The sequence below is a fragment of the Electrona antarctica genome (genome assembly GCF_951216825.1).
Source record: "Electrona antarctica genome assembly, chromosome: 11".
NCBI lineage: Eukaryota > Metazoa > Chordata > Actinopteri > Myctophiformes > Myctophidae > Electrona > Electrona antarctica.
Window position 1 is genome coordinate 42,686,548 of NC_136792.1, and position 26,596 is coordinate 42,713,143.

Below are 26,596 nucleotides of genomic sequence, written 5' to 3' on the forward strand. Positions count from 1 at the left end.
TGGAGTATCCATAATACGCCTGTGGTACAACTCACCCATGTATACCGTTTGTTGCCGTCGGGCAGAAACCGCACGTATCTCCATATTTTACCTTTTGTACAGTATGTTGTTTTATTTATTTTTTGTAAATTAATGCCCTGCTTCATCATACCACAGTGTCACACAAAGGTACAGCAAACACAGCCGATCCACAAGCTTGAAACGTTCACGGTAGATCTGCTGTTTTTGCTACTTTTGAATCCTGAAAAGTAACAACTTTGGACATGTGAGGTTTCCGCCCGACAACAGCCAATAATACTGTAATATGAGCCATTACAGCAATATGTGGTCGTTGAGATTATATATTAAAAAAAGACAATCTGATCCACCTTTAAGTGTACTTAATAGATATACCGTAATGCCTGCGTCTCTGTGTGTACTTGTGTGTCTACAAAACCAATCTATACTATAGATTGACACTCTAGAAGAGGTGTATTGCATGGGTTTGAGTAGAGGGTGTGGGGGTTGGAAGGGGCGTTGGAGGGGACAAGCTGGCCATCGACTGACTAATTTAGGCATCATGTTGAGGCCTGTCATGGAGAGTGGTTAGCTGTGGTTACCAGTGCATGTCTCAATGCAGAGAGTAGTGACACCACCCACCCACCATTACAAAAAAACATGGGAGAGATTGTAACGTTTTCTGTCTCAATCCCAAATCAAAGAACATACACAGCAAAATCCTGTTTGTTAAATGAAGCAACAAGACCCAAAAGACCGTGGTTTACAGTGATTTTGTAACAACTATGGCCAATTGAACGGAGTGCTAAAACCCACTAAAATAACTGTAAAACATGGCCTTGTGTTTCTTGTTGTTTTGATAACAGTTACCATATCATATGGCAACGTGGAAATCATATGTATATCCCAATCAAAACGGCTTTTAATAACAATTTCAAGACATTTGAAGAATGATTAATATGAAGAAAGTAGTCCCCGACTGTACAAACTAGACGGACGTTATCCCCTATAACAGCACTGCGTTTAAACTAGTGGCTGTAAACTATATTGAGCAACTGCAGGGTCCATTTCTTGTCTAACATGTCATCAAAAACCTTTCTCGTAAGCAATCAATATAAACAACATAATCTGACGTTTTCAAACAATTCGTTTGGTGCAGTAATACTGATACATGCGGTCACACTTATGTGTTTATAAAGCAACTTGAACGCAACTCAGCCAATCATAATCAAGGAACTATCCATCCATTGTATAATGTGGATTCTCACTCAGTTCAAGTTAACATTCAGAATTCTGCTGTGTACTGTACCAGTACACAATTCCTGTCACTTTGATATGGCAAAACAATTCAGGGCAATTCTTTTGTTATATAGCAAAACAAAAGAAAACCCAATCTCTCGTTCTCGTTCTTCCGTGCGCTACATTGCCATTGCGGTGGCGTTGTCCCCCAATCTAACCAGCGGTAACCACGCGCCGAGCGTTTCATGACAGGCCTCTGTTGTCCACTTGCAGTCAGTCCCTCCTGCGATTTGGGGTGAAAATCCGGAGCTTGCGACCTCTTAATTGTCAATCGGTCAGTCTGTCCGTCAGGGGCTGCTGCTCCAGCGTGGCGGCCGAGCCGTTGGTCTCCCCTCTGTCGCAGCCTGGCGGCTCCCCGTCGTCGTTCTCCTTCCCGGTGGTCAGAGGGTCCCCGGTGGTGTGGATGGGGGTGTCCAGGGCACGGGGGGATTTGACCACCTCGGGGGAGAGCAGGGACAGCTGGGGCAGCAGCGGGCCCTCTCGCAGCTTGATGGCCAGCTCCTTGGCACTGCAGGAGGGCGTGTTGGTCTCGTAGATGTCGTGGAAGTTGTTGTAGTCCACCTCGTAGAAGCCCTTCTCCAGCGAGAGGACCGGCGTGAAGCGGTAGCCCCACAGCACCTCCTTGTCCAGGTAGGAGCTCCGCGCCTGGCACGTCATCCCTGTTGGCGGACGGACATGGATGCACCGCACGCACGCATAGGCACACACACGCACGCGCACACACACACACACACACACACACACACGCACACGCACACACAGAATGGAAACAGACATGCATAGCATACATACATACATACATACATACATAACCCACAGTCCACACATACCCACAGGCATAATACCAAACATACAGAACATATACCCACAGGTGTATAAATGGACATACCCACATGCATACAGAACACATCCACAGGCAAGCAAACACAATCAGAAGGGTGGTACCGGTGCACACATATCCACCACAATGAGACAAATGGAAAGGGTTGTTGGGGGGGAGGACAGAGAGAGAGAACAACATTAAATAATTTACAATCATGGTTTAACTCTTGCCTCAATAACAACAAACAGAGAAATCCTCAAATCCATCAGTCAGAATAAGCAATGAGCAAGTGGAACATTATTTTCAACTTGTCTCCACAATAGGGTCTCTCTCTCACAAATTGTCAGTCCAAGCATGATTTTCTCACTACCACTACCATAGATTTTACTTGAAAAGCCAGCCTGTCAACAATCACCCAGAGCAGTAGTCGCAATAGTTGAGACAGAAACAGTCATGATTGGCTAAGCCAATAGAAAAAGCTAGGGCTGGCATCTAAAGCCCAAACCACCCCGGTTGAGACTCCTTGTAACAAAACTGTTTTAAGGTCAACCACACCGATGCAACCCATTGCAACTCCATGAGTTGCATTGGCGTGGTTGACTTAAAGGCCCACTTCACCCCTTTTCCAACCAGATCTTATTTTAATGATGTTTGGGAGACAAGAAACACTTTCCTGGGGATTGTATGTGGGTAATATGTGTTTTTAGATATTTCAGTATTTCAAAGTGTCCATGGACTCCATGATGTCATGGACACTGGGCTCACTTCCTTCCTGGACTACAATTCCCATAATGCTTTGGTCCACTACTCCTGCTTGTGGATAGGGGGAGGGCTGTCTTACTGAGACAACATGTAGTCCAGGAAGTAAGTGAGCCCAGTGTCCATGACATCATGGAGCCCATGGACACTTTGAAATACTGAAATATCTAAAAACACATATTACCCACATACAAACCCCAGGAAAGTGTTTCTTGTCCCTACCAGTGTGGTTTGGGCTTAAGCCAAGGGCAGCCATCTGAAAATTACATTTCATTTATTGTTTTGTATTCATACCATTGACGACTTGATCTGTAACTGAATGAGGAAATCAAAGTCTCTAATAACTACTGAGAATAGATAACTCATTAGCCAAATAATCGAAGGGACAGTAAAACAGTCCCCGTCAACATCTCAGCACTAGTAGCAACACTCGTCAGAATGCGAGACGGAACACTGTTGTGTTGACACTGCTGTTGAGGTGGTTGTGGTTCTGGAAGGGGATCATTACTGACGTGCGGTATAGTCTGCATCATTTGGAGATATCTACTAAAACACAGACGTTGACTGGCAGTCAACGACTAGCTGATATTAGTATATTATTATATTCATTACATAATGTTATTTGACCTGAATGGATAGGGCAATTACAAAAATGTATGCCAACTTGTGTTCTGACTTCTGAGACGGTACTGTCGCCATGCTTTCAAAAGTTTGTTGTGGTGAATAGATGTGTGTGTGGGTGTGGGGGCGGATTGTATCTTAGCAACACTGAAAGTGCTATTCAACTCTCATTGGTCACATCATGAGTAAATGAGCCAATGGGCTGCTGGGCGTATTCTCAGACACCAGGTTCGCACCATAGACATATAAAGCTAGGCTCTGGGGCGTGTGTTCTCGAGAGGGGGCAAAGCTTTCCCGAGATTCCTTGTGAACTGTGAAACATAACGGAAGCATGAGCGGAACCTTGCCGAGCAGAAGCTTGCCAAGCTTCCGCGTGCGTCACAGAGTGGATTTTCGGGTCTGACAAGTCCCGGAAAATATGCACTGTGATTGGCCAGTAATCACTTGAGTGGCAGCATGGCGTAGCGTGCCTTCCACACTTCCGGTGCACTTTCGCCCCAGAGTGTAAATTCTTCCGCCCTCCTGTCAACACACATGGCTCCAACGAACTGCAGCGGCTAATGAGGCATCTATCTTTATGAAATATCTATGGTTCACACAGCAGCTACGCAGTAAGTAACACAGCAACGAGAGGGGAGCAGAGTGGGAGGAGGACGACAGCACAGCAGAATTGTGAAATAAAATAACCAACCGGCACCGGTCCGCATAACTGCTCTAGAGTCTAGCACACTTCGCCCAGATGAAGACCTTCCGAGGTCGAAACATGTTGGCAGTTAAATAAAGGCTTTTCCTCCTTTTTACTCCTGATAAATGAATACAAAAACGGCATTACTCTTTTTTTTCTTTAAAACCTTAAAAATGTAGTTTTCATTGTGATGCTAATGTATAGGTCCTAGGAACTAGTATCAAGTATACAATGTTGGTTCCACTGATTAAAACCGGAACACAATCAATTGATTGATCATTAACATGCTCTGAATGCACATGTGGGCCACCCATCTGACCGCCTAATACGGCTTGTGGGCAGATGAGTATAGGCCAAAAAGTGCTATATCAGGATAGTGTAGTTGAATGTGAATAGAATAGTGTCTGTCTTGTAGACGGGGGTGAATCCAGGATGGCGGAGATGTCTGTTGAGCCATCTGGAGGTGCCGGGGGTCTATACATACACAACATCTGTGATGGAAGGTCCCTCAGTTAATAACCCTAATTAAGCACACACACACACACACACACACACACACACACACACACACTGACCCTCTGTCTCTCCCACTCTCACACTTCACTCTCCTCTCCATGGCACTCCTCCTAAAAAGCGCAAGGGATGGCTAGATTACATCCTGTGCATTCATTGGTAAATACCTATGCAGCCATTACCCTTGAGGCCATAATATTGATTAGAAATAATTATTCTACTGACTAGGATGATGCTCACAGTAATCAACACCGCACCTGTATAGTATACTAAATCAATGGATCTTTAGAAGAAAGAAAGAAAGAAAGAGAATTATTTCTCTTTCTTTTAAAAGAAAGAAAGAAAGAGAATTATTTCTCTTTCTTTTAAAAGAAAGAAAGAAAGAAAGAGAAAGAAAGAAAGAAAGAAAGATAATTCTTTCTCTTTCTTTTAAAAGAAAGAAAGAAAGAAAGAAAGAAAGAAAGAAAGAAAGAAAGAAAGAAAGAAAGAGAGAAAGAAGACCATCAATTGCAAGCAGAATGTTTAACGTATTCTTTTCCTCTTCAGTGGTTGAATCAAAAGTGCTTTGCATGCATCTGCTGTGATCTACTGATAAATGGAGTTAGTCCCTGGAGACCTAGTGCTGTTATATTACATCTAGCTTTCGGAAAGCCATTAGTCTGGATGAGAAATCGCACATTCTATTCTACTGGGATATATATGTACTGTAGGCCTAAACTTTGTATCATTTTAATAAAGGGGAACAGAAATCAAAAGCAGCAGAGGATAAAATGTCCTTGGTCTGTCACATCATCCTTCTGAGCCTGTAAGTGTTGCTCAGGTTCTTTTCCACGAAGCTTCCACATATTCAGTTGGAAATTTGGTGCCGTTGAACATAATTAAATGCGAAATGTGAATTTCATGAATGTGTGTTCTTCGTGACCTGGGAGTTGTGGAGGATGAGTTCAATTTAGTTTTTCACTGTCCACTGTACAATGATGTAAGAAATTCCTAAATGAAAGAAATCCGTTCACTAAGGACATTTTTGTTTTAGGAAAATTCATAGAGAAGGGATGCGTACTAAGATGCGTACTAACAGACCGACATGCGGAAACGATGGTCGGACTACCGCTCAAACTGCGCTGCTCCCGTGCTTGCGGTTATGTTTAGGTTAGGGTAGAGATAGGTTCGCACCCAGAGAAGGCATGTAGGCAATAACTCACAGCCTCTAGTCTACAATCAATATGTTTATGTATTCCATTTGTATATTGGTGTATGTAAATGTTGTGAGTGTCTTGTAAGCCTGTGTGGGTTGGGCATCTCGTGGTGCAGGACAATCATCATCATGTCAATGTATAAAATCAATTTTCTCAAAAATACAAATTACGTGTCAGAACCACATACAGCTAAGGGTATTGGCCATATGTGATACCTGAGTGTAACATAATTCATAAAGACATGAAGATTAATAATTATGACCACAAATTGAAGGCACACAGAGGAGAGTTCACTTGCCATGGTTGTACAGTAACGCGTTATCACAAGTTAGGCAATAGGCTCACGGCTAGCTTATCAGTTAACTACTTGAAGCCTATAGCGTCCATATTCTGGCAACATTTGCCGTAAATATTGTGGCGGGGAACATTTGCTGTAAATAAACAATCTACAAGCTCACAACATGTTGCGATGTGTTGTGAGCTTGTGGATTGGCTGTTTTCAGCCAAGTGATCTGGTGTAGAGGGTGAAAGAGCAGACTTAGTACGTAGAGCCGACCCCGGTCAATTAAGTATAGTACATCGTTGTAATTTTACATTTGTTCAATCCAATCAACTAAGCAATCCAGTTTTTCAAATTTCAACTTAAATGTCCATTAACTTCATGACTCCGATATGACATTGTAATGAAATATATACTATAAAGTTATGTTATGTACTGTATGTGTATGGCAGGGTTTGCTTTCTTGCACTATCTTTCTTGCACAACAAATTATTCAACAAATGAAAGCATTTATGATAAGCATAATACGTGGGCCACAAAATCTCATACAGACATTGTTATCATGTACTGTATATGTCTGCTAAAGTATTACTTGGTAGGCTATACCATTAATCCTGCTTTTGTGCAAGCAATACAGTTTATGGGAGATGGGTACAGGCCAGGGAAATGTCATTAAACAATCTCTATCTTATCTATAAACACTTCTTAGAAATGTAAGCCATTGAAACCAGACCAAGAGAATACTACCTCACACCTGCTATCTTCATACTCTATGTTGGCAACAACAACAGCCTGCGATGCACTGTAAACAGACTGCACTGTAGTTACGTTGGTGTTGGTACACTGTAGCATGGGTCTTCAATAGGGCGCTCGGGGACACCTAGGCTGTCCTCAGGCTTAGTACAGGGGGGCTGCCACACACATGATAGGAACGAGTGTGTTCATTTCTTTTTTTCTTCCCAAAACAAGAGTTTATCTGAACCCATTTTGATCTGAGATCAGATTCTAAAAATGTCTTCTACATCCTGACAGTTTTCTGAAAAAGCTATGTTTCTATGTCAGTGGTTCTTCGATTTAAAAAAAATAGCAGACCTACAAGCTCGTAGCGCGCCACGTGGCACGCTATGAGCTTGTAGATCTGCTATTTTTCAATAGCTAAAGCATAACATAATGCTAACACCAAAAGGGGTTCCCGCCCAAAATGGGTTGAAATACACGTTAACATGTATCCAACATATTATTAGCAAAGACAATGTGTAAACAAACACAACACATCTAATTGACACACACAACACAACTGTCAAACTAATCTATATGAAGCCATCAAAGCTGTAGCCACACTGGTAGGCAAGGCAACCACATAGGCACTTAAATGAAAACGCTGTGGAATAGTTAATAGTTAAATTAATCTCAACGCTTAAATCTCTCAACATTCAACGGACATTGTTGAGACGATCAGTTAAATACTGTATACTAGCTCTGAATGAGCTTTGAAAGCTTCATCAAGTTGCATTGTAGGCTAAAAGTATATTAATGTGCAACAGAATTTATAGTATATAGCACAATGTACAGTGAGGCTCACTGCTTCGTCTCTCTGCGACCTGCGGGGTCCTTAATTTGCCTGAACAATTTTAAAGTCCTCTTGGTTCAGACTGAGGAAATCATTATATACTGTATGTTTTCGCAGTAGCCAGGACATTTCTAAGTGCTAGCTAGGTGTTTGTAATTCAGAACAGCGATGACAACAATGACCCAAGATTACCACACGAGAGGCAACCTCTCCCCCTTCTACCCACCCCTTCCCTCCCCTCTTCTCCCCCCTGTTTCTAGTCACTTTTTCAGAGCCATCACGGTTGAAGAGCCAACGTGTGGGAGAGCTCATCACTTCTTTGCATTAATTAGCCATGCAGAGCAGCTGAATAACATAACCAACCACACACCCACGTATAACAGAATGTGTGGCCCTCTTAACCCTGAAAGTCGACATGGCTATAAGGCAAATTCCATCGGGATTATTTGTTTTAAAATAAAATAAAAAAGACAAGTGATGACCTGCAAGCCAGCCTAGCACATCAAGGCTAGGGTTCCCCTGGCTATTTCTTGACAGCTGTGCTGGCGATGAATCCAGCTGACACCATAAAACACTGAGGGTCAATGCTGCACCGCACTCGCAGTCTGAATACACACAGGAAATTATGGTACATAATGGCCACATTTCTGTCAAGAAGCACTTCACTAAACTAGCTGAAACATTGAATTAAAAAGGATAAGGGAAAAAAAAACATACACATGCACAAATTACTATCCCTTGGGCTGTAGAAGGTTGATATACTCAGTATGCAACATGTATTAATGATCCACAGTATTTGTGATGAACAACAGTCTTTTATACTAACCTCTATTAACCTCTATTGACCTCTAATTATTTAGATGGGATTTTAGTCATGATCTGCTGACATTGAAATGTTGGTGTTCTATATTCATCAACCGTAACAGAATCTGAAAAAGTATTTAATCTTCTTAACCCATTTTTGGCGGGAACCCCATTTGGTGTTTTAAGCATTATGTTATACTTTAGCTATTGAAAAATAGCAGATCTACAAGCTCATAGCGCGGCACCGAGTGCCGCGCTATGAACTTGTAGGTTTGCTATTTTTGAAAAATCGTGAAAATGTGCCGCAAATCTTTGGATATATATTATTTCAGAGCGAATGATTTTGTTGTCACTGGAACAACATATTTTCAGATGGGGGTCGGCGGCCAATTACATAAAATTTTTGGAGTCCTTGACATGAAAATGTATAAGAACCACTGACAGAAACATATTTTTTTCGGAAAACTACATGTTGTTAGAATCTCATACTACTCCAGAACTTCCTTTCTTTCTTTTGTTTTAAAAGCCATTTCACTTCAATAGGGGGGGGGGGGGGGGGGGGGGGGGGGCTATAGCCGGAGGCTATGCCTATGTGTGGGCGAAGGGAATTGGGAATCCCTGTACTGTGTGTACAGCACTGCACTGCCTACAATGTTATTCATTTCCTCTCTATTAGTGTGAAGGAAACGTGAACGTTCCTTGGCGTGATAAATCATCATCTTATTTTTTACTCAGAAGTGCTACGGGTGTGTGAGAAACCATGCAGCGTCACTACTGGTGAATGTTCCTCAACTGACTCACTGGATTATGCTGAGAACTGCACTGCCTGCCTGTCAGTACAAGAAAAGAAAAAAACTGATGTAGGCCCATTAGGCATACATTAAGCCATTCTGTCACCAAGTTATCTATCAATTTCTCTCTTTGATTCATGTGGTGACTCTGAAGGAAATCATTTTTTTTATTTAATTTTAGTTCTTCCATGGGTGCATCATGCTTGCATGCCCTGATTAGTTGATTTGATCAGCACAGTTTGTATTTTCCTCAATTGACCTTATGCACACCGCAGCCATGTTGCCAGCAAGGTGGTAACTACAGTATGTGCAATTTCCCATTGACAGCCCATTCATCCAAACAGAAAAGTCCTGCATTGCAGCTGCATGAAAAGCTTGACATTCTGTGCAGGTGATTGGAGTGTTGGGAGTTAAATTGGAAGTGCTCGTTGAATATCACTCAACGGCACATGCGTACCATCTGTTTTGAATTTGTACATAATGCAGGAGGCAGCAGGAGGTTGCTTTATTGATAACGAGCACTTCCAAACTCTGACACTTAAAGAAAAATAATCATCTGCAAGGAATTTCTTGACAGGAAGTAGCTCATAACATGTCTACGGTGGATTTTTATTAAAAAAAAAAACACACTTTGCAGATAGATTCAAGCTTTTCGTACGGCTGGTAAGTTTGACGTTGTGTAATACAATCAGATAGGACTTTTATTTTCTGTTTGGATGAATGGGCTGTCAATGGGAAATTGCACCTAGTTACCACCTTGCTGGCTGTGGTGTGCATAAGATCAATTGGACTGATTCTAAACAATAAGCTACCTGATTTTTTTACTGAAACAGAAATAGAACACGCTCACACAGTTGCTTTTTGGATGTTGTCTGTGACCTGTGATCAGGGCGAGCGGTCATTAGCTTTGACTAATGCCACTCAGATATGCCACCATTTTACCGCAGACATTACTAGGTGAGGCTTCGGGCCAGGCCAAACCCCCCTGTGAGCCGTTCCCCTGGGCCTCCTCTTCTCCGAGGGGTCGATAGCAGCACTGACTTGACGTACTGTATATTTCAACCCGGTGTGTCAAATGTGGTACTTGCTTGTAATTTACACAAAGTCCTATAAAATCAATGTCATTAGCAAAAAGAGTGGGGGCCATATTTCCTCTCAAAGTTATTGACTTGCTTTCTCAATGATTAAAATCATCTCATGTGAAATAGGTGAAAGCTTACAATTCCCCAGGCCTGAGGGCTGCTCTGGAACCCCCCCCATCCTACCCCCCCCCCTCCCCCCTCCCCCAATCTCCTTTTAATTCCTTGGAGACAAACCCTCTGTGATTGGATCCATACGTCTCTTTAAAGATAATGACAACAGGCCAACAGGAAGTGTGGAAGAGACAGAAGAAGAACGCATTTTGTTCACCACTCAGCGGTCAGCGATCGTGACGTGCCAGCAGCCTCGTTTAACCCATTTTGGACGGAGGTTAATAAAAAAAGGCTTTTAAATCATTTTTCTGAAAAAAAAAATGTTTCTATGTCAGTGGTGCTCAACCCTTTTCATGTCAAGGACCCCCAGAATTATCTCTATTGGGCCACGGACCCCCATCTCAAAATATGTAGTTCCAGGGACCCCCCAGAAGCAAATATTTTAGTTAAAAATGTTCGCTCTGAAATATATATTCAATGATTTGCGCCACCTTTGAACAACTTTTCAAAAATAGCAGACCTACAAGCTATGAGCTTGTAGATCTGCTATTTTTCAATAGCTAAAGCATAACATAATGCTAACACCAAAAGGGGTTCTCGCCCAAAATGGGTTAATCCCCCAGGCACCCCCACAAGCCCCCCCAGCAGCCCCCCATGACGAGCCCCGTACGTACACACCACAGAGCAGCCCCCCACAACAACAAGCCCCGGCCGCAGCACACCGCAGGGCCCCACCGGCGAGGCGGAAGGCAATGCGATTTAATGCCTGAGTCAAGTGTCCAACGGTGTGAGCAAAGCAGCCACGATGACTACTTGGTGCTGCATGGGGAGGGAGCCTCAAATATATAAATAAATGAATAAAACACTAAGAGAAATAGAGCAGAAAGGTTCAGACGCATGAAAGGCTGTGCCACATTGCATTAGGTCGGGGGAGACTGGGTGAGTGGTTTACTTTATGCTTTTTGTATATATATATATAAGAATAGGGCAATTGGAGTTTGAATGGGCGCTAAAAGCCAGTAATCATGTTAACGCATTTAGGCCGCCTGACGTCGAAATAAAAAAAAAACGTTCGCTCTGAAAGAATATATACCTATTCAAAGATTTGTGCCGCATTTTTTACGATTTTTCAAAAATAGCAGACCTAAGTTCATAGCGCGCCACTCGGTGGCGCGCTATGAGCTTGTAGATCTGCTATTTTTCAATAGCTAAAGTATAACAGAATGGTCGAAACACCAAAAGGGGTTCCCACCCAAAATGGGTTAATGAATATATGGTAATGGAATGATGGTGGTCTACATGAAGTAAACGAGGTACATGTATAATGCATTGTATTTAAAAAAGGAGGCCCCGGGGCCAGTAAATGACACGTATTGCGTACTGTATATTTATATATACCTGACTTGGAGCCAATGCTCCTCAGGAAAAACATGTCAGGGCAGCAAATATGTAATTAGCCAGGCTGCACCGTGCAGTAAACGTGTATTTATCCCCTATACATTAAAGTGATAAATACGAGGATCAATAATATTCCACAGGATTTCCCCAAGCTTCTCAAGGCTAATGGAACACTATCTGGGGATCTCATGAATACGATCAATTTAAGAATCCCTTGGATGCCGTAGGGTATTGGGAGCGTGTCAGGTTGTTTTTTTTGGTACAGAATAAAAACGCCACTGCATATTTCACTTCCAAGGTTTAATTACAGTCTTGGAAGGGTTTAAAAAAAATGACATTCTGAAAAACGGAAGAACATAATCTTCCAGGGAAGGATAGCAGCACTTGCCTGACGTTGAAACCGCCTTGAAGCAGTCTTCATCAGTGCTTGTACTAAACACACCAGTAGTGTGGGTAGATGAAGTTTGTTCATTTGGGAATAAACACTTTCAAAGACACAGCCCTGATGTAGCAACAGAGGAAACGTGGGCCGCAGCATCATAGAAACAGTTGCAAGTTGCAACACAGACCTGCCCTCTCAGTCAAACCATCTGACGTGTCATAATTACGTGACAGGATCACATGAAATATTTGTCATACTTGTACCGCTCAATAGAGCGTCGCAGTCCCGCCCCCTTTCATGACGACGCCAGGCCCAGGAAATGATTCCCAATGCATTTTTCCCATAGACATTTAAAAAAGAATTTATTTAAAGACGGTTACGCCGCGGACAAAGCCAACTCGAGTCGTGACAACTCATGACAACAAACACAATATTTTGGACCAAACAAATAATTACAAAGAAGAAAAACAACAAAAACATTGTTGTAACCTGCCGTTTTTTTCTACTTTCTAATTCTTTGTTTGGCCCAAAACATTGTGTTTATTGTCATGATTTGTCACGACAAGAGTTGGCTTTGTCCGCGGCGTAAACGTCTTTAAATAAATACTTTCTGAAAAGTCTATGAGGAAAATGAACGGGGATTTCTTTTCCGGGTCTCTCGAGGGGGGCGGGACTGCGACGCTCTATAGCCAGCACACAAGAAATGTCCTATTTACCTCTGAGGGACAACGGACGCTTTTCGTCCCAAACACGTCCGTTGTTCGTCAGAGGTATAAATAAACCTTGTGAAAAGGACATTTCTTGTGTGATGGCTATTCTTTGAGCCTTGCACCTATAAGACCTGTCATCTCATTTGGAGTGGTGCGGGCTGTCTGCTTTTGCAGTTTCTCTTTCTCCCCAATATACCGTATAGTTGCCTATGATGTTGGTGATCTAGAAATAAAAGATTATGGTTGCTTTTTATAAGTCGCTATATAGTTAACCACTTAAACCCTGTATGTTGTTGGCTGGGGTCCCACGGGGGTATATCAATGGCCCCTATAAATCGTGTGCAATGGTCTGGAGGATAGAGGAAGGATTAAGGACTGGGGTCTAGTGGTCATGTGATTGGTCTAGTAGTGGGTGACACCAGTTTCAGGACGGGCGTGAGAAGTCCAGGTTAGCATTTGGTGAGTTAGACAAATATCATCAACGTTCTTATCGTCACTTGTCGGCAGAAACGTCTTATCTCCATATTCAAACTTTTTGTGTGTGTGTTTTTTCTCCGTAAATGAATGCCGTACTGGATCATACTACAGCGCCACACAACATATCTGCTGTACTGTGGCTATTTTATTACATTTTATTATTATTTTTGATTTTTAGAGGGAGAGGTCTGCATCTATTCTATAGTGTTGTTTTGTATGAATAGTAGTTGGGAGTTATATATGCGAGAGTTAAGTCTTTACTTGGACATTTCCTTCTAAATTTACGTTAATCCTGGAAGTATTGACTTTGATAAAACTCTAAACAAAAGGACCATCTTTGGTGATTGGCTTATAATGACACAAAGATTGTGCTTGGCCCACGTTTGCACTTGGGAAAGCCATCCCTAGAAGACATGGTTTGGCACAGACGTAGCAGAGAGGGAGAAGGCAGAGAGGAGTGAGTGAAAGTGGGAGAGGTCATTCTTGCTCCACTTCCTTTCAGCTGCCCCGAGACACGTTCGCTCAGCCTCTGAGGGTTTCAGATAGCCGCTCACAGACAATGGACAACGGCCGTTGCCAGCTTGGAGTGAGAGAGAGGGCCGTGACGGTCAAACCAAACCCACATTAGTATTATTATTCATCTGACTATCGCCCAGATTTATGTTTTAACGTAGTTAAAGAGAGTCCTTCTCTCTCTCTCTCTCTCTCTCTCTCTCTCTCTCTCTTTGTCTCTCTCTCTCTCTCTCTCTCTCTCTCTTTGTCTCTCTCTCTCTCTCTCTCTCTCTCTCTCTCTCTCTCTCTTTGTCTCTCTCTCTCTCTCTCTCTCTCTCTCTTTGTCTCTCTCTCTCTCTCTCTCTCTCTCTCTCTCTCTCTCTTTGTCTCTCTCTCTCTCTCTCTCTCTCTCTCTCCTTTGTCTCTCTCTCTCTCTCCCTCTCTCTCTCTCTCTCTCTCTCTCTCTCTCTCTCTTTGTCTCTCTCTCTCTCTCTCTCTCTCTCTCTAAATGACATTCTGAAAAACGGAAGAACATAATCTTCCAGGGAAGGATAGCAGCACTTGCCTGACGTTGAAACCGCCTTGAAGCAGTCTTCATCAGTGCTTGTACTAAACACACCAGTAGTGTGGGTAGATGAAGTTTGTTCATTTGGGAATAAACACTTTCAAAGACACAGCCCTGATGTAGCAACAGAGGAAACGTGGGCCGCAGCATCATAGAAACAGTTGCAAGTTGCAACACAGACCTGCCTCTCAGTCAAACCATCTGACGTGTCATAATTACGTGACAGGATCACATGAAATATTTGTCATACTTGTACCGCTCAATAGAGCGTCGCAGTCCCGCCCCCCTTTCATGACGACGCCAGGCCCAGGAAATGATTCCCAATGCATTTTTCCCATAGACATTTAAAAAAGAATTTATTTAAAGACGGTTACGCCCGGCGGACAAAGCCAACTCGAGTCGTGACAACTCATGACAACAAACACAATATTTTGGACCAAACAAATAATTACAAAGAAGAAAAACAACAAAAACATTGTTGTAACCTGCCGTTTTTTTCTACTTTCTAATTCTTTGTTTGGCCCAAAACATTGTGTTTATTGTCATGATTTGTCACGACAAGAGTTGGCTTTGTCCGCGGCGTAAACGTCTTTAAATAAATACTTTCTGAAAAGTCTATGAGGAAAATGAACGGGGATTTCTTTTCCGGGTCTCTCGAGGGGGGCGGGACTGCGACGCTCTATAGCCGAAATGTCCTATTTACCTCTGAGGGACAACGGACGCTTTTCGTCCCAAACACGTCCGTTGTTCGTCAGAGGTATAAATAAACCTTGTGAAAAGGACATTTCTTGTGTGATGGCTATTCTTTGAGCCTTGCACCTATAAGACCTGTCATCTCATTTGGAGTGGTGCGGGCTGTCTGCTTTTGCAGTTTCTCTTTCTCCCCAATATACCGTATAGTTGCCTATGATGTTGGTGATCTAGAAATAAAAGATTATGGTTGCTTTTTATAAGTCGCTATATAGTTAACCACTTAAACCCTGTATGTTGTTGGCTGGGGTCCCACGGGGGTATATCAATGGCCCCTATACTTTTTTCCCTCTACACAAAATTGCTTGGCTCACAGCGAGCTTGTAGATCTACTTCTTTCTTTCCAAATCTCTCACAGAATGTCTGCCTATTATGAAATGTGCAGAAGCTATACATTATGTGTAAATGGGAAATGGGAAAAGATTTAAGCTTTAAGGTTTTACTATTGTTCCCCCCCCCCCCTTTCTTTTTTTTATCAATCAAATGATGTGTAGCTTGCGTAGGCAGTAAGTATACACTCGAGAGGTTTGTAAATATGCATGTGCAGCACTATGCGAGACGTCTATGTGTGACGTCACGTGTCAAGCAGCGGATCAATAAGGCAGTCTACTTAAGCTCACCTGATTCATTGCACTTCCTCCTGTTGTCATGTTTTATATGTGCTTTCTTTGCTCCCACCACCACTGCCACCCCAGCACCACCACTAGGCTCTTTCCCTAAGTGCTCCCAACACCACCCCAGCACCACCACTAGGCTCTTTCCCTAAGTGCTCCCAACACCACCCCAGCCCCAGCACCACCACTAGGCTCTTTCCCTAAGTGCTCCCAACACCACCCCAGCACCACCACTAGGCTCTTTCCCTAAGTGCTCCCAACACCACCCCAGCACCACCACTAGGCTCTTTCCCTAAGTGCTCCCAACACCACCCCAGCCCCAGCACCACCACTAGGCTCTTTCCCTAAGTGCTCCCAACACCACCCCAGCACCACCACTAGGCTCTTTCCCTAAGTGCTCCCAACACCACCCCAGCACCACCACTATAGGCTCTTTCCCTAAGTGCTCCCAACACCACCCCAGCACCACCACTAGGCTCTTTCCCTAAGTGCTCCCAACACCACCCCAGCCCCAGCACCACCACTAGGCTCTTTCCCTAAGTGCTCCCAACACCACCCCAGCACCACCACTAGGCTCTTTCCCTAAGTGCTCCCAACACCACCCCAGCACCACCACTAGGCTCTTTCCCTAAGTGCTCCCAACACCACCCCAGCACCACCATTAGGCTCTTTCCCTAAGTGCTCCCAACACCACCCCAGCACCACCATTAGGCTCTTTCCCTAAGTGCTCCCAACACCACCCCAGCACCACCATTAGGCTCTTTCCCTAAGTGCTCCCAACACCACCCCAGCACCACCACTAGGCTCTTTCCCTAAGTGCTCCCAACACCACCCCAGCACCACCATTAGGCTCTTTCCCTAAGTGCTCCCAACACCACCCCAGCACCACCACTAAGGCTCTTTCCCTAAGTGCTCCCAACACCACCACTATAGGCTCTTTCCCTAAGTGCTCCCAACACCACCACTATAGGCTCTTTCCCTAAGTGCTCCCAACACCACCACTATAGGCTCTTTCCCTAAGTGCTCCCAACACCACCACTATAGGCTCTTTCCCTAAGTGCTCCCAACACCACCACTATAGGCTCTTTCCCTAAGTGCTCCCAACACCACCCCAGCACCACCATTAGGCTAAGGGTTCAGTGTCCCTTGGGGGGTTTGTTATAGATCAGTGGTTTTCAACCAGTGGTCCTTGAGGGGGTTCCAGGTGGTCCCCTGCAGCTAAATGATGAAGAGTTGGTAACCAAATTGACTCTTATTAGATGTGTAACTCTTGAGAGCGTAAAATGAAACCAAATGGACCCATAAGCAGAGATGGGAAGTAACGAAGTACTTCGTTACTGTACTTAAGTACTTTTTTCAGGTATCTGTAGGCTACTTTACTGAGTATTTATTTTCATGAGTACTTTTTTACTTTTACCCGTTACATTTTAACACAAGTATCTGTACTTAATTTCCAAAACAGCCGCGTTACTTTTGGAAATGCGGGACTGCAGGAGTTCTCTCTCTCTCTCTCTTTCTCTTTCTCTCTCTCCCACAAACACAAACAGCGGTGCTGTTGGTGTTGTCTGGCCTTGTTATGGCGTCCCTGTTAAGTTACTTCTATTTGATATTAACCCATTTAGGCCTGACGTCGAAATAAAAAAAACGTTCGCTCTGAAAGAATATATATTCAAAGATCTGTGCCGCATTTTTACGATTTTTCAAAAATAGCAGACCTACAAGCTCGTAGCGCTTGTAGATCTGCTATTTTTCAATAGCTAAAGTATAACATAATGCTTAGTTAAAACAACAAAAGGGGTTCCCGCCCAAAATGGGTTTAACAGTGTAAAATATGTTACATAGGGAGGGAAAGGAGAGACACTTTATTGTGAAAGGACGACCACCGGAAAGGGAGTTATATTACTGTGATGTTGCCGCTGCCTGCAGCTATGGCTATGCCTATCAGGGGGATGCCTATGCGATGCGCTGCAGCAGAAATGTCAGGATCTGGTCGCCGCCTCGCCGGGTATTAAAGTAAAATTATGAGCTATAATACGCCGTTCAAGAGACGTTCAAACGAGAGGGCGATACCGAAACGGACTAGAGTAAAGCTGCACACGCCGTAGCCCTAGAATGGCTCTGTTGTTACATACAGTATATACAGTATTTCACATACAGAGCCATAGAACGGTCGCGGTTACTTTCATGTCGGACGTTAACTGGGCGGCCTTAATGTGATAAATGCTCTGTTTGTACTCACCCATTAAATAATTCCAAAGACGTGGAATGAAATATGGTCCTCTAGTTTTATATCCATGTGAAAGTTCTGGCACAAAACGTGTATTTAGTAAATTATCTCCACTTTTTCAAGAGATGCACACGGACGTCTTTCTCTCCGGCGAGGGGGGACTGGAATGATCGATGAACTGATTTTAGACGTCATCACCAATTGACAAGGGAAACACAAAAGTTTAGGTCACACAATTGGCAGGTGCCTTGCGATAGGTGCTGGGTAATTAATCACACCACCTGCCAATTGTGTGACCCAAACTTTTGTGTTTCCCTTGTCAATTTGTGATGACGTCTTTGGTAAACAACAGGAAGTATCTAAAATCAGTTCATCGATCCTTCCGGTCCGGTCTCGCCGGAGAGAAAGACGTCCGTGTGCATCTCTCGAAAAAGTGGAGATAATTTACTAAATACACGTTTTGTGCCAGAACTTTCACATGGATATAAAACTAGAGGACCATATTTCCCTCCACGTTTTTGGAATTATTTAATGGGTGAGTACAAACGGAGCATTTATCACATTCAGGCCGCACACAATTGAATTCAACCAGGGACAGTAGCGACCGTTCTATGCCTATGATACATGAAAATTTACGAAGTTAATTAAATGATCACAGGTATTCTAGGTCTACACACGCCGCAGTTACTTGAAGATGACAAGCAACTGCTCACCGTCACGTCATATACAGGTGAAACACAAGATGGATAAATCATGTATGTTAACTTAAACGTTACGACTTGAACTGAAAAACTCAACGAGGAGACAAAAAAAAAGGTCTCCACAAATGATCAACTTTTTCAAAGCTGTCCCTGGCAGACAGACAGCGTCCCAACACAGATGCAGCGCCCACCACCTGCGCACACAAACAGTATCTGTGAGTGTGACTGTGATAGCCTATTTTGATTTAATTTACTGCCTCAACAGATCAGCCAAACCCCGGAACCACGGATTAGTCTGAAGTTCTGAACTTTGAAGTGGTCGTATTTGCGCAACCAATATCCTAATGAATCCTAATTAACTGATAATGAATTGAGCCAGCAAGCCATTGTGTGTAATATAATGTTTACACACGTTTATGTCCGATTAAAAATCATGTTACGTGTGTGTGTGTGTGTGTGTGTGTGTGTGCAAAGCCAAACAACTTGCCAAATACTGTTCTGTTTCGGCTGTTATAGGCAGTTTGTCTGTGTGGAGGAGGAGGTGTCATGTGTATCCTTGTGAACATGAACTGTCAACCCCCGTTATATTTGTTTCCTTGTAAAATTAATTGTAATTTGTGGATTGAAATAAAGAAATCGAAATGTGTGTGCGTGCGTGCGTGCGTGCGTGCGTGCGTGCGTGCGTGCGTGCGTGCGTGCGTGCGTGCATACTGTGGGTGTGAGATTTGCAGTTGTGCCAGCTATTTTGCTAAAAGTAAACAACTGTGAAAATGACATATTAGTAGGAATACATTTGTCAACTGTGCATACTGTATACAGTATATCTGAATAGGATGGGGTACAGTAGGTCTATGTTAACCTCACGTCACCAGGCTTTCCACCTCAGGTCTGTGTGTATACTGTATATTAACATCAGTCATAATGCTGGTACTTAAGTTCACGTCACAGTTTTGAAACCAATCCTGGCGGCCAGTTATAAGATGAGGGTTGGGTGGGGATCTATTACATTTAATAGCCTTCAAATTATTTTAGTTGAAGTTACAGTTGGCTTTGCACAGAAACATCCGGTAAAAATACGTTTTACTTTTACTCTAAAAGTACATTTCAGAGCCTGTACTTTTTTACTTTTACTTGAGTAATTAGTTAATTGAACTAGTATTTTTACTTTTACCAAAGTGTTTTTTTACACAAGTAATTAAGTACAGAATGTGAGTACTTTTCCCATCTCTGCCCACAAGGGTCTATTTGGATTCATTTTACACTCTCAAGACTTAAACATCTGCATTAGGCCTACTTAATAATTTACAAGAAGTCTACACTATTAGACAATGTAGAATAATTGTTATTTTGATCAACATTTTCCTGTTATCTCTCCTATGGTATCACATCAATACAGCATGGAATTGTGGAAAAAAAATCGATATCCAACAATAACAACATATTCTTTAGTTTTGGGATGTGCAAGGCTAAATCTCACTAAATGGTGGTCCGTGGCTCAAATGCCAAATACAATAACATAACAGGCCTTGATATGAAAAGGGTTGTCTGCTAAAGCAGAGCCTAGAAGCCAAGATCAAATATAATATTCACACTTGTGTATTTACATTTTATAAATGAACCCATTTTGGACGGGAACCCCTTTTGGTAAACATGCTATAATTTAGCTATTGAAAAATAGCAGATCTACAAGCTCGTAGGTCTGCTATTTTTCAATAGCTAAAGTACAACATAATGCTTAGTTAAAACACCAAAAGGGGTTCCCGTCCAGAATGGATTAAGCCATTCTGTCACCAAGTTATCTATCAATTTCTCTCTTTGATTCATGTGGTGACTCTGAAGTTAATAAATTAAATGTTCTCAAGCTATCATTGGTCTCAATCTATTGGTGAGTTGTCTGACTGCAGTAAGAAGTGTGCAGACTACAGCCAGTGGTGTGTTCTCCAACCCCCATGAGATCCATAAAGACCTGGATTAATCTATAACTTCCCATTCCCTTTTCTATTTCTCCCTAATTCCTCATTCCTTTAACATCCTTACATGCCTATTTCTCTTTTCCTCTCTCCATTGATTCATCCGGTGACCCACCCATCCATCTATTGATATTTCTTCCCTTGTCTAAGCCCCCCCTCCAAGAAGGTTCTTTCCCATCCGTCCATCTGTCCATCCATCTTTATTGTCGCCCTGCCTTTCTTCCTCAACCCAGGAGAAACCGTTCATTAATCCATCAATCTACTCGCTCCCTTCATCTGGTCATCAATCTAACCCTCCCGTGTGTACTGCATTTCAACACTACCAACACCCAACCATCCCTTCTCGTACCTGTGGCCTCCACCATGCCCTCGAGGATGACGACGATCTCAAACTCCTCTTTCTCCACCTGGGCCTGCGACATCTCCCAGAACGGGCTCTTCTCGTTGATCTCGTGGGAGATGATGAGCGGCGACACCAGGAACAGGCGGTCGTCGCCCGTGTCGAAGCCGATGTTGAGGTCCGTCTGGTTGAGGGGAATGAACTCCCCCTCCTTGGTTTGCTGCGAGCGGATCAGCTTGGCGCGGATCGACGCCTCCACAATGTGCGAGTTCCTGAGGTCCCCGACGCGGAACATCAGGCACATCTTGTTGTCCCGCACGGAGATGACGGCCTTGTGCGAGAACATGAGCGTCTCGGCGCGGTTCTTGGGCTGCGAGATCTTGACGAACATGCAGCCCACCATCATGGCGTTGACGATGGAGCCCAGTATGGCCTGGATCAGCAGCAGGATGATGCCCTCGGGGCACTTCTCGGTGATGACGCGGTAGCCGTAGCCGATGGTGGTCTCCGTCTCGATGGAGAACAGGAAGGCCGACACGAAGCTGTTGAGGTTCTCCACGCAGGGCGTCCAGTCCTTCTCGTCGCCGTGCCACAGGTCGCCGCGGATGAGCGCGATCAGCCACCAGAGCAGGCCGAAGAACAGCCAGTTGACCACGTAGACCAGAGTGAAGATGAAGAGGCTGAAGCGCCAGCGCAGGTCCACCAGCGTGGTGAAGAGGTCGCTGAAGTAGCGGTATCGCTCCTGCACGTTGCCGTGGTGCACGTTGCACTTGCCGTCCTTCTGCACGTATCGCTGCCGCGGCTTCTTGACCGGGTCGGAAATCAGGTGGGTGCGCTCCGTCGAGATCTGAGCCTCCCGTAAGTGCTTGGGAAGCTTTTTCACCTGCAGAGAGAAAGACAGAGAGAGAGAGAGAGAGAGAGACGGATGAGGTGCAGATTAAATAAGAGGGAGAGAGACATAGAGATAGATGAGGAGAGACAAAACGAGAGGAAGCGAGCTATACAGATAGATGAGGAGAGAGAAAATGAGACAGAGGCTTGCAGAGAGAAAGCCAAGCATAATACATGGTAATAGAGAAGACACATGCACAAGAAAGAAAGATAAATGGTAGAGGAATACAAATCCTTGTACTACTCATTGTCAGCGGCGCATTTTACAGCAGCCAGGACTTCATCATCATCATTCCATTCCTTGAAATTACCATGAACACATGCTCCTGTCTTACCCTATATGCTTTGAGTCTGTAAAAGAACCAAGCAGTCAAAGTGAATGAGTAATGCCCTCCTCTCCTTGAGCAGCTAAGCTCAAAGTGCCTCTGTGAGAAAGGCTCTTAACCTCCAATTGATCAGTGCAGCAGCGGAAAAGTGTGGTTGTACTGGGCAGCTCCCATGTGTACACACATGTATAAACATGAAGGGACAGGCGTTCAACAAAACCTCCTCTAGGTAAAACCAAGGTTACAATGGAGACTGGAATGATTCCAGTGAGGAAGGTTTGAATAGTTATTATGTGCACCAGACCTGCAATACATTTTCAAACTAATTAACTACTTTAAACCTTGAAAATAATGTGTCACGGAGAAGCAAAACTACAGTGCTGTTCACTTTTGCTTTGCCTGAAATGAACTGTACATGGGTCCATGAACTTGATTTATTCCTATGGAGGACCATTACAAAACCCATCGTCTGATACCAATCAGTGATTAAAGAATCCCTCCGTGCCTGAAACAAAATGGTCTGGGCACAGCTGTTTTTTATACCATTATAGTGCAATGGCCATAAATACAGAGCGAGATGCATCAGATCTTTCTCCCTCTGCTGTAGTGGAAGTGAGAGAGAGTGGACCGCACTGCTAGGATCTAATAAAACGAGGGGCTCTGATAAAGTCAGTGTGCTCTGCACTACACCACAATGACATTATGAGAGGGAGAGAGGAAGGCAGCAGGAGCGAGCAGCACTTCGCTCGCTCTCGAGGACGGGGGGGGGGGGGGGGGGGGGGGGGGGGGCGGGGGCGACAGCCAAGGAGAAAGAAAGAGATTGAAGCAAAGAGAGAGACAGGGAGGCAGAGAGTGAGTGAGTGAGTGAGTGAGTGAGTGAGTGAGTGAGTGAGTGAGTGAGTGAGTGAGTGAGTGAGAGAGAGAGAGAGGAGAGAGAGAGAGAGAGAGAGAGAGCGCAAGAGACACAGGAAGAACACAAGGACACACAGGTCTTCATCTGTGTTTGGCCGGACTCCAGCCCAGCGATCTATCTCCACAGCTGTGCCCTGCCTCTCTCACTCACTGTCCCCCATGTGTTCCCCTCCCCCTCGTCCCCTGCGGGAGGCTGGCAGGCCTGGATCAGAACAGGAACTCGGATGAGACCCCCACCCCCCCCCCCCCAAAAAAACTAAAAAAACAGACATATGCCAACACTCGCATATGCTGCCCTCATGTGTGCAGGCACAGCGTGCAGCCACTCACTCTAATGTTAAACGAGGGTTGGGGTCATTTTAGGGGCATAGACTGACGCATGAAGCGACAATATTACTGCTACAGAAGAGAATGCACAGCATTCCTCCTGACATACACGCATTTGGACAGTGCAGTGTATATACCCTTCAGGCATCCGAAGGACACTCGCAGGACGATGACACTCCATCATCCCAGTCACTGCTGTTAATTGAAATGTGGTGTTGCACCGAGACAAGAGGACATGTTCTGTGCCCTCTGTGGCCCTGGGTGCTAATCATACACCTGTGATCCATCTCTCTCCTGAGTCATGCCGGCTACATTTAGACAGAGAGAGCCGTATCCCGTTGGCTTTGTATTGAGTAACTCCCAAGCACTTACACAAGGACACCCACACACATTGGCTCTCAGTTCAGTGGGGAAAGGACAAAACCAAGGTGGTGTAATATCGGTGTGTATCGAAACCAAATAATAAAATACGTCACCGCAAGTATTGACTTGAGGTGGATGAGTTACTTTGAGATGCCTACTACTGTGTACCTTTCCCACAGTTACCCTGTGTACAAGTACATCGGCAGGCTGCTGCATGTATCAAATGTGCGGATATTGACGTGAATGGATCAATGTATAGACAGTGCGGTAGTGAGAGGTTTGATAATGAGGACTGGGAAGACAATACTTATTGACCTGTACGGCAATTACTGACCCAATGACAATTGTGTTGACTAAACGCCAGTGGGCTCCAGCTGCTGTCAACAGTACTCGTGGAAAGCAGAGACATTTTGAAGTAGTTCCACTTTTCAAACATTTTGTATTTGAATAATATATGAATGACAAGATCAGTCAGTATTTTCCGAATCGCCGTTAATGAGCAATGAGCCCTTACTGTGGTCAATGTGGTTCCTGGGGAGTATGCTTTCATTAGCACATTCATTAGTTGTCCCAGTAGAGCGTTGTTTCCACTCAAATATGCTTTTCCTAACAAATCGTCTTGGGAATCGAGACAAATAATCGCTTATATTACAATATAATTGGGAGTCGTGAGAGTGGTTGTGGCTGCGCAATCCTCCAGTCCTTCCTCCTGTCTATCTTCAGTGATATTGCCTCTCTTGAAGTTCTGCTCTGCAATTAATCTACAAAGGCTAGATCTCTTTGATTCAGTGTTGTTTTTTTTGTTTTCTTCCTCACAGCATGGTCTCACGCACGCACGCACGCACGCACGCACGCACGCACGCACACACTCACTCACTCACTCACTCACTCACTCACTCACTCTCTCTCTCTACATGGAGTACATGCTTTCATTTCCTCCTTGTAAACAAATTGATTAACATAATATGCACTTTTATCTACTTCATTATCTCTCTGTTTTCTTGAAAGCTCTCCCTCGTCATTAGAGAAGAGGAATTAGCAAACAAAAGGTCTCTCAGGTATGACGCCAATGTTTGTTCTGTCGAAGCACCTTCATCCGCTATAGTGCTTCCCAAAAGGAAGACTGCTTAATGCAAAAAAACAAACTGTCTTTCTCGTCTCCATACCCCCATCTGTCCAAAGCAATTGTGAACTGTGTAGTTTACCTGTCCAGGTGTGACGCCTATCTCCATGTCGTGGTCCATTAGGATTTGAGAATCTCCTGCCATCCTCAGCTGAAGCTCAACACCTGTAAAAAAAAAAAAAGTAATTAACATTCATTTGACATTTCTAAAAAGCAATTTCAAAGACATCCAAACAAAAAAAAAAGCCAACATTACAAGTTAATTAACAGTAGGAAATACAATTAAGCCACATTGCCCTGCATGGAAATCTATTTAACAATATGTCAGTGTTGGACCCAATTGTTCAATGCTGAAAAGTTGAGCGCGTTGTCTTCAAACCACCAGATCCATAATATTATTGATTGGCTCATTATACACGTGTGTGACCAATTTCGATCTGGTCTAATCAGTTCCTGCTGGGAGGTAATTGCACTTTCAACCCACAACACAAGGCTTTAAAAATGCGAGCAAATTGTGACGCGTCCCGCTGGAATTGGTCATCTCCAGTCGTACCTCATTTGTAATCTTTTGAAGGGAAGTGACCTAAAGGTGCACCCGAGCTATGTGTTGCACACAGCCATATTTTATTAGAAGGTTATGATGGAAAATTACTATGCATAGCTACTCATCTTTTGCTGTGCTCAAGATGCTTTTGCTGGAGACAGAAGCCGTTGTTTAGTTATACTGTGGTCCTCTTATCTTGTGCGCGCATAGAGCCAGAGCATTACATTCATTCTCCTGTGGCCACTGTGCAGCCGAGGTCAAGATTAAACATTAACCCATTTAGGCCTGACCTCGAAATTTAAAAAAAGATCTTCTAAATCCTCCAGTTTTCTGAAATAAATATTTTCACGATTTTTCAAAAATAGCAGACCTACAACCTCGTAGCGCGCCACTCGGTGGCGCGCTATGAGCTTGTAGATCTGCTATTTTTCAATAGCTAAATTATAACAATGTTTAAAACACCAAAAGGGGTTCCCGCCCAAAATGGGTTAAGTCTCTTACTGTAAAAGGATATTTCTTACTGTAAAAGGATATTTATTGTGCGAAGAAAAGATAACGGCAGACTGTCTATAAATAAAATTACTTTTTAATGTACAGTGTGGAGAGATACCAAGACTGAGATGTATAGACTGCACCCACACCACCCGTAACATTTTTTCCTTTATTACAGCATGGCTCTGACCCTATAAGAGGGTCAGAGAGTGTGTGTGTGTGTGTGTGTGTGTGTGTGTGTGTGTGTGTGTGTGTGTGTGTGTGTGTGTGTGTGTGTGTGTGTGTGTGTGTGTGTGTGTGCGTGTGCGTGTGCGTGTGCATGCGTGCGTTGAGTGCTCGTAGATAACCTTGCAAACCGCTGAACCGAACAGCACTACATTTTGTTTGCGCACTGCCACAGACATACCTCCACTATTGTTTTTTCCAGCATGTGCTTTTGGAAATATTTAACCCTAGAACAC

General features: G+C 43.8%; 1 protein-coding gene across 1 annotated transcript; it reads right to left on the reverse strand.

Annotated features, from left to right (window-relative positions):
* Positions 1-1,563: 1,563 nt before the first annotated feature.
* On the reverse strand, positions 1,564-25,244 carry kcnj5 (potassium inwardly rectifying channel subfamily J member 5; the record flags this gene model as incomplete). Its single annotated transcript, XM_079514278.1, has 3 exons — positions 1,564-1,955; positions 21,167-22,040; positions 25,182-25,244. The coding sequence occupies 3 exons, from the start codon at positions 25,242-25,244 to the stop codon at positions 1,564-1,566; spliced, it is 1,329 nt and encodes a 442-aa protein (XP_079370404.1).
* Positions 25,245-26,596: the final 1,352 nt, after the last annotated feature.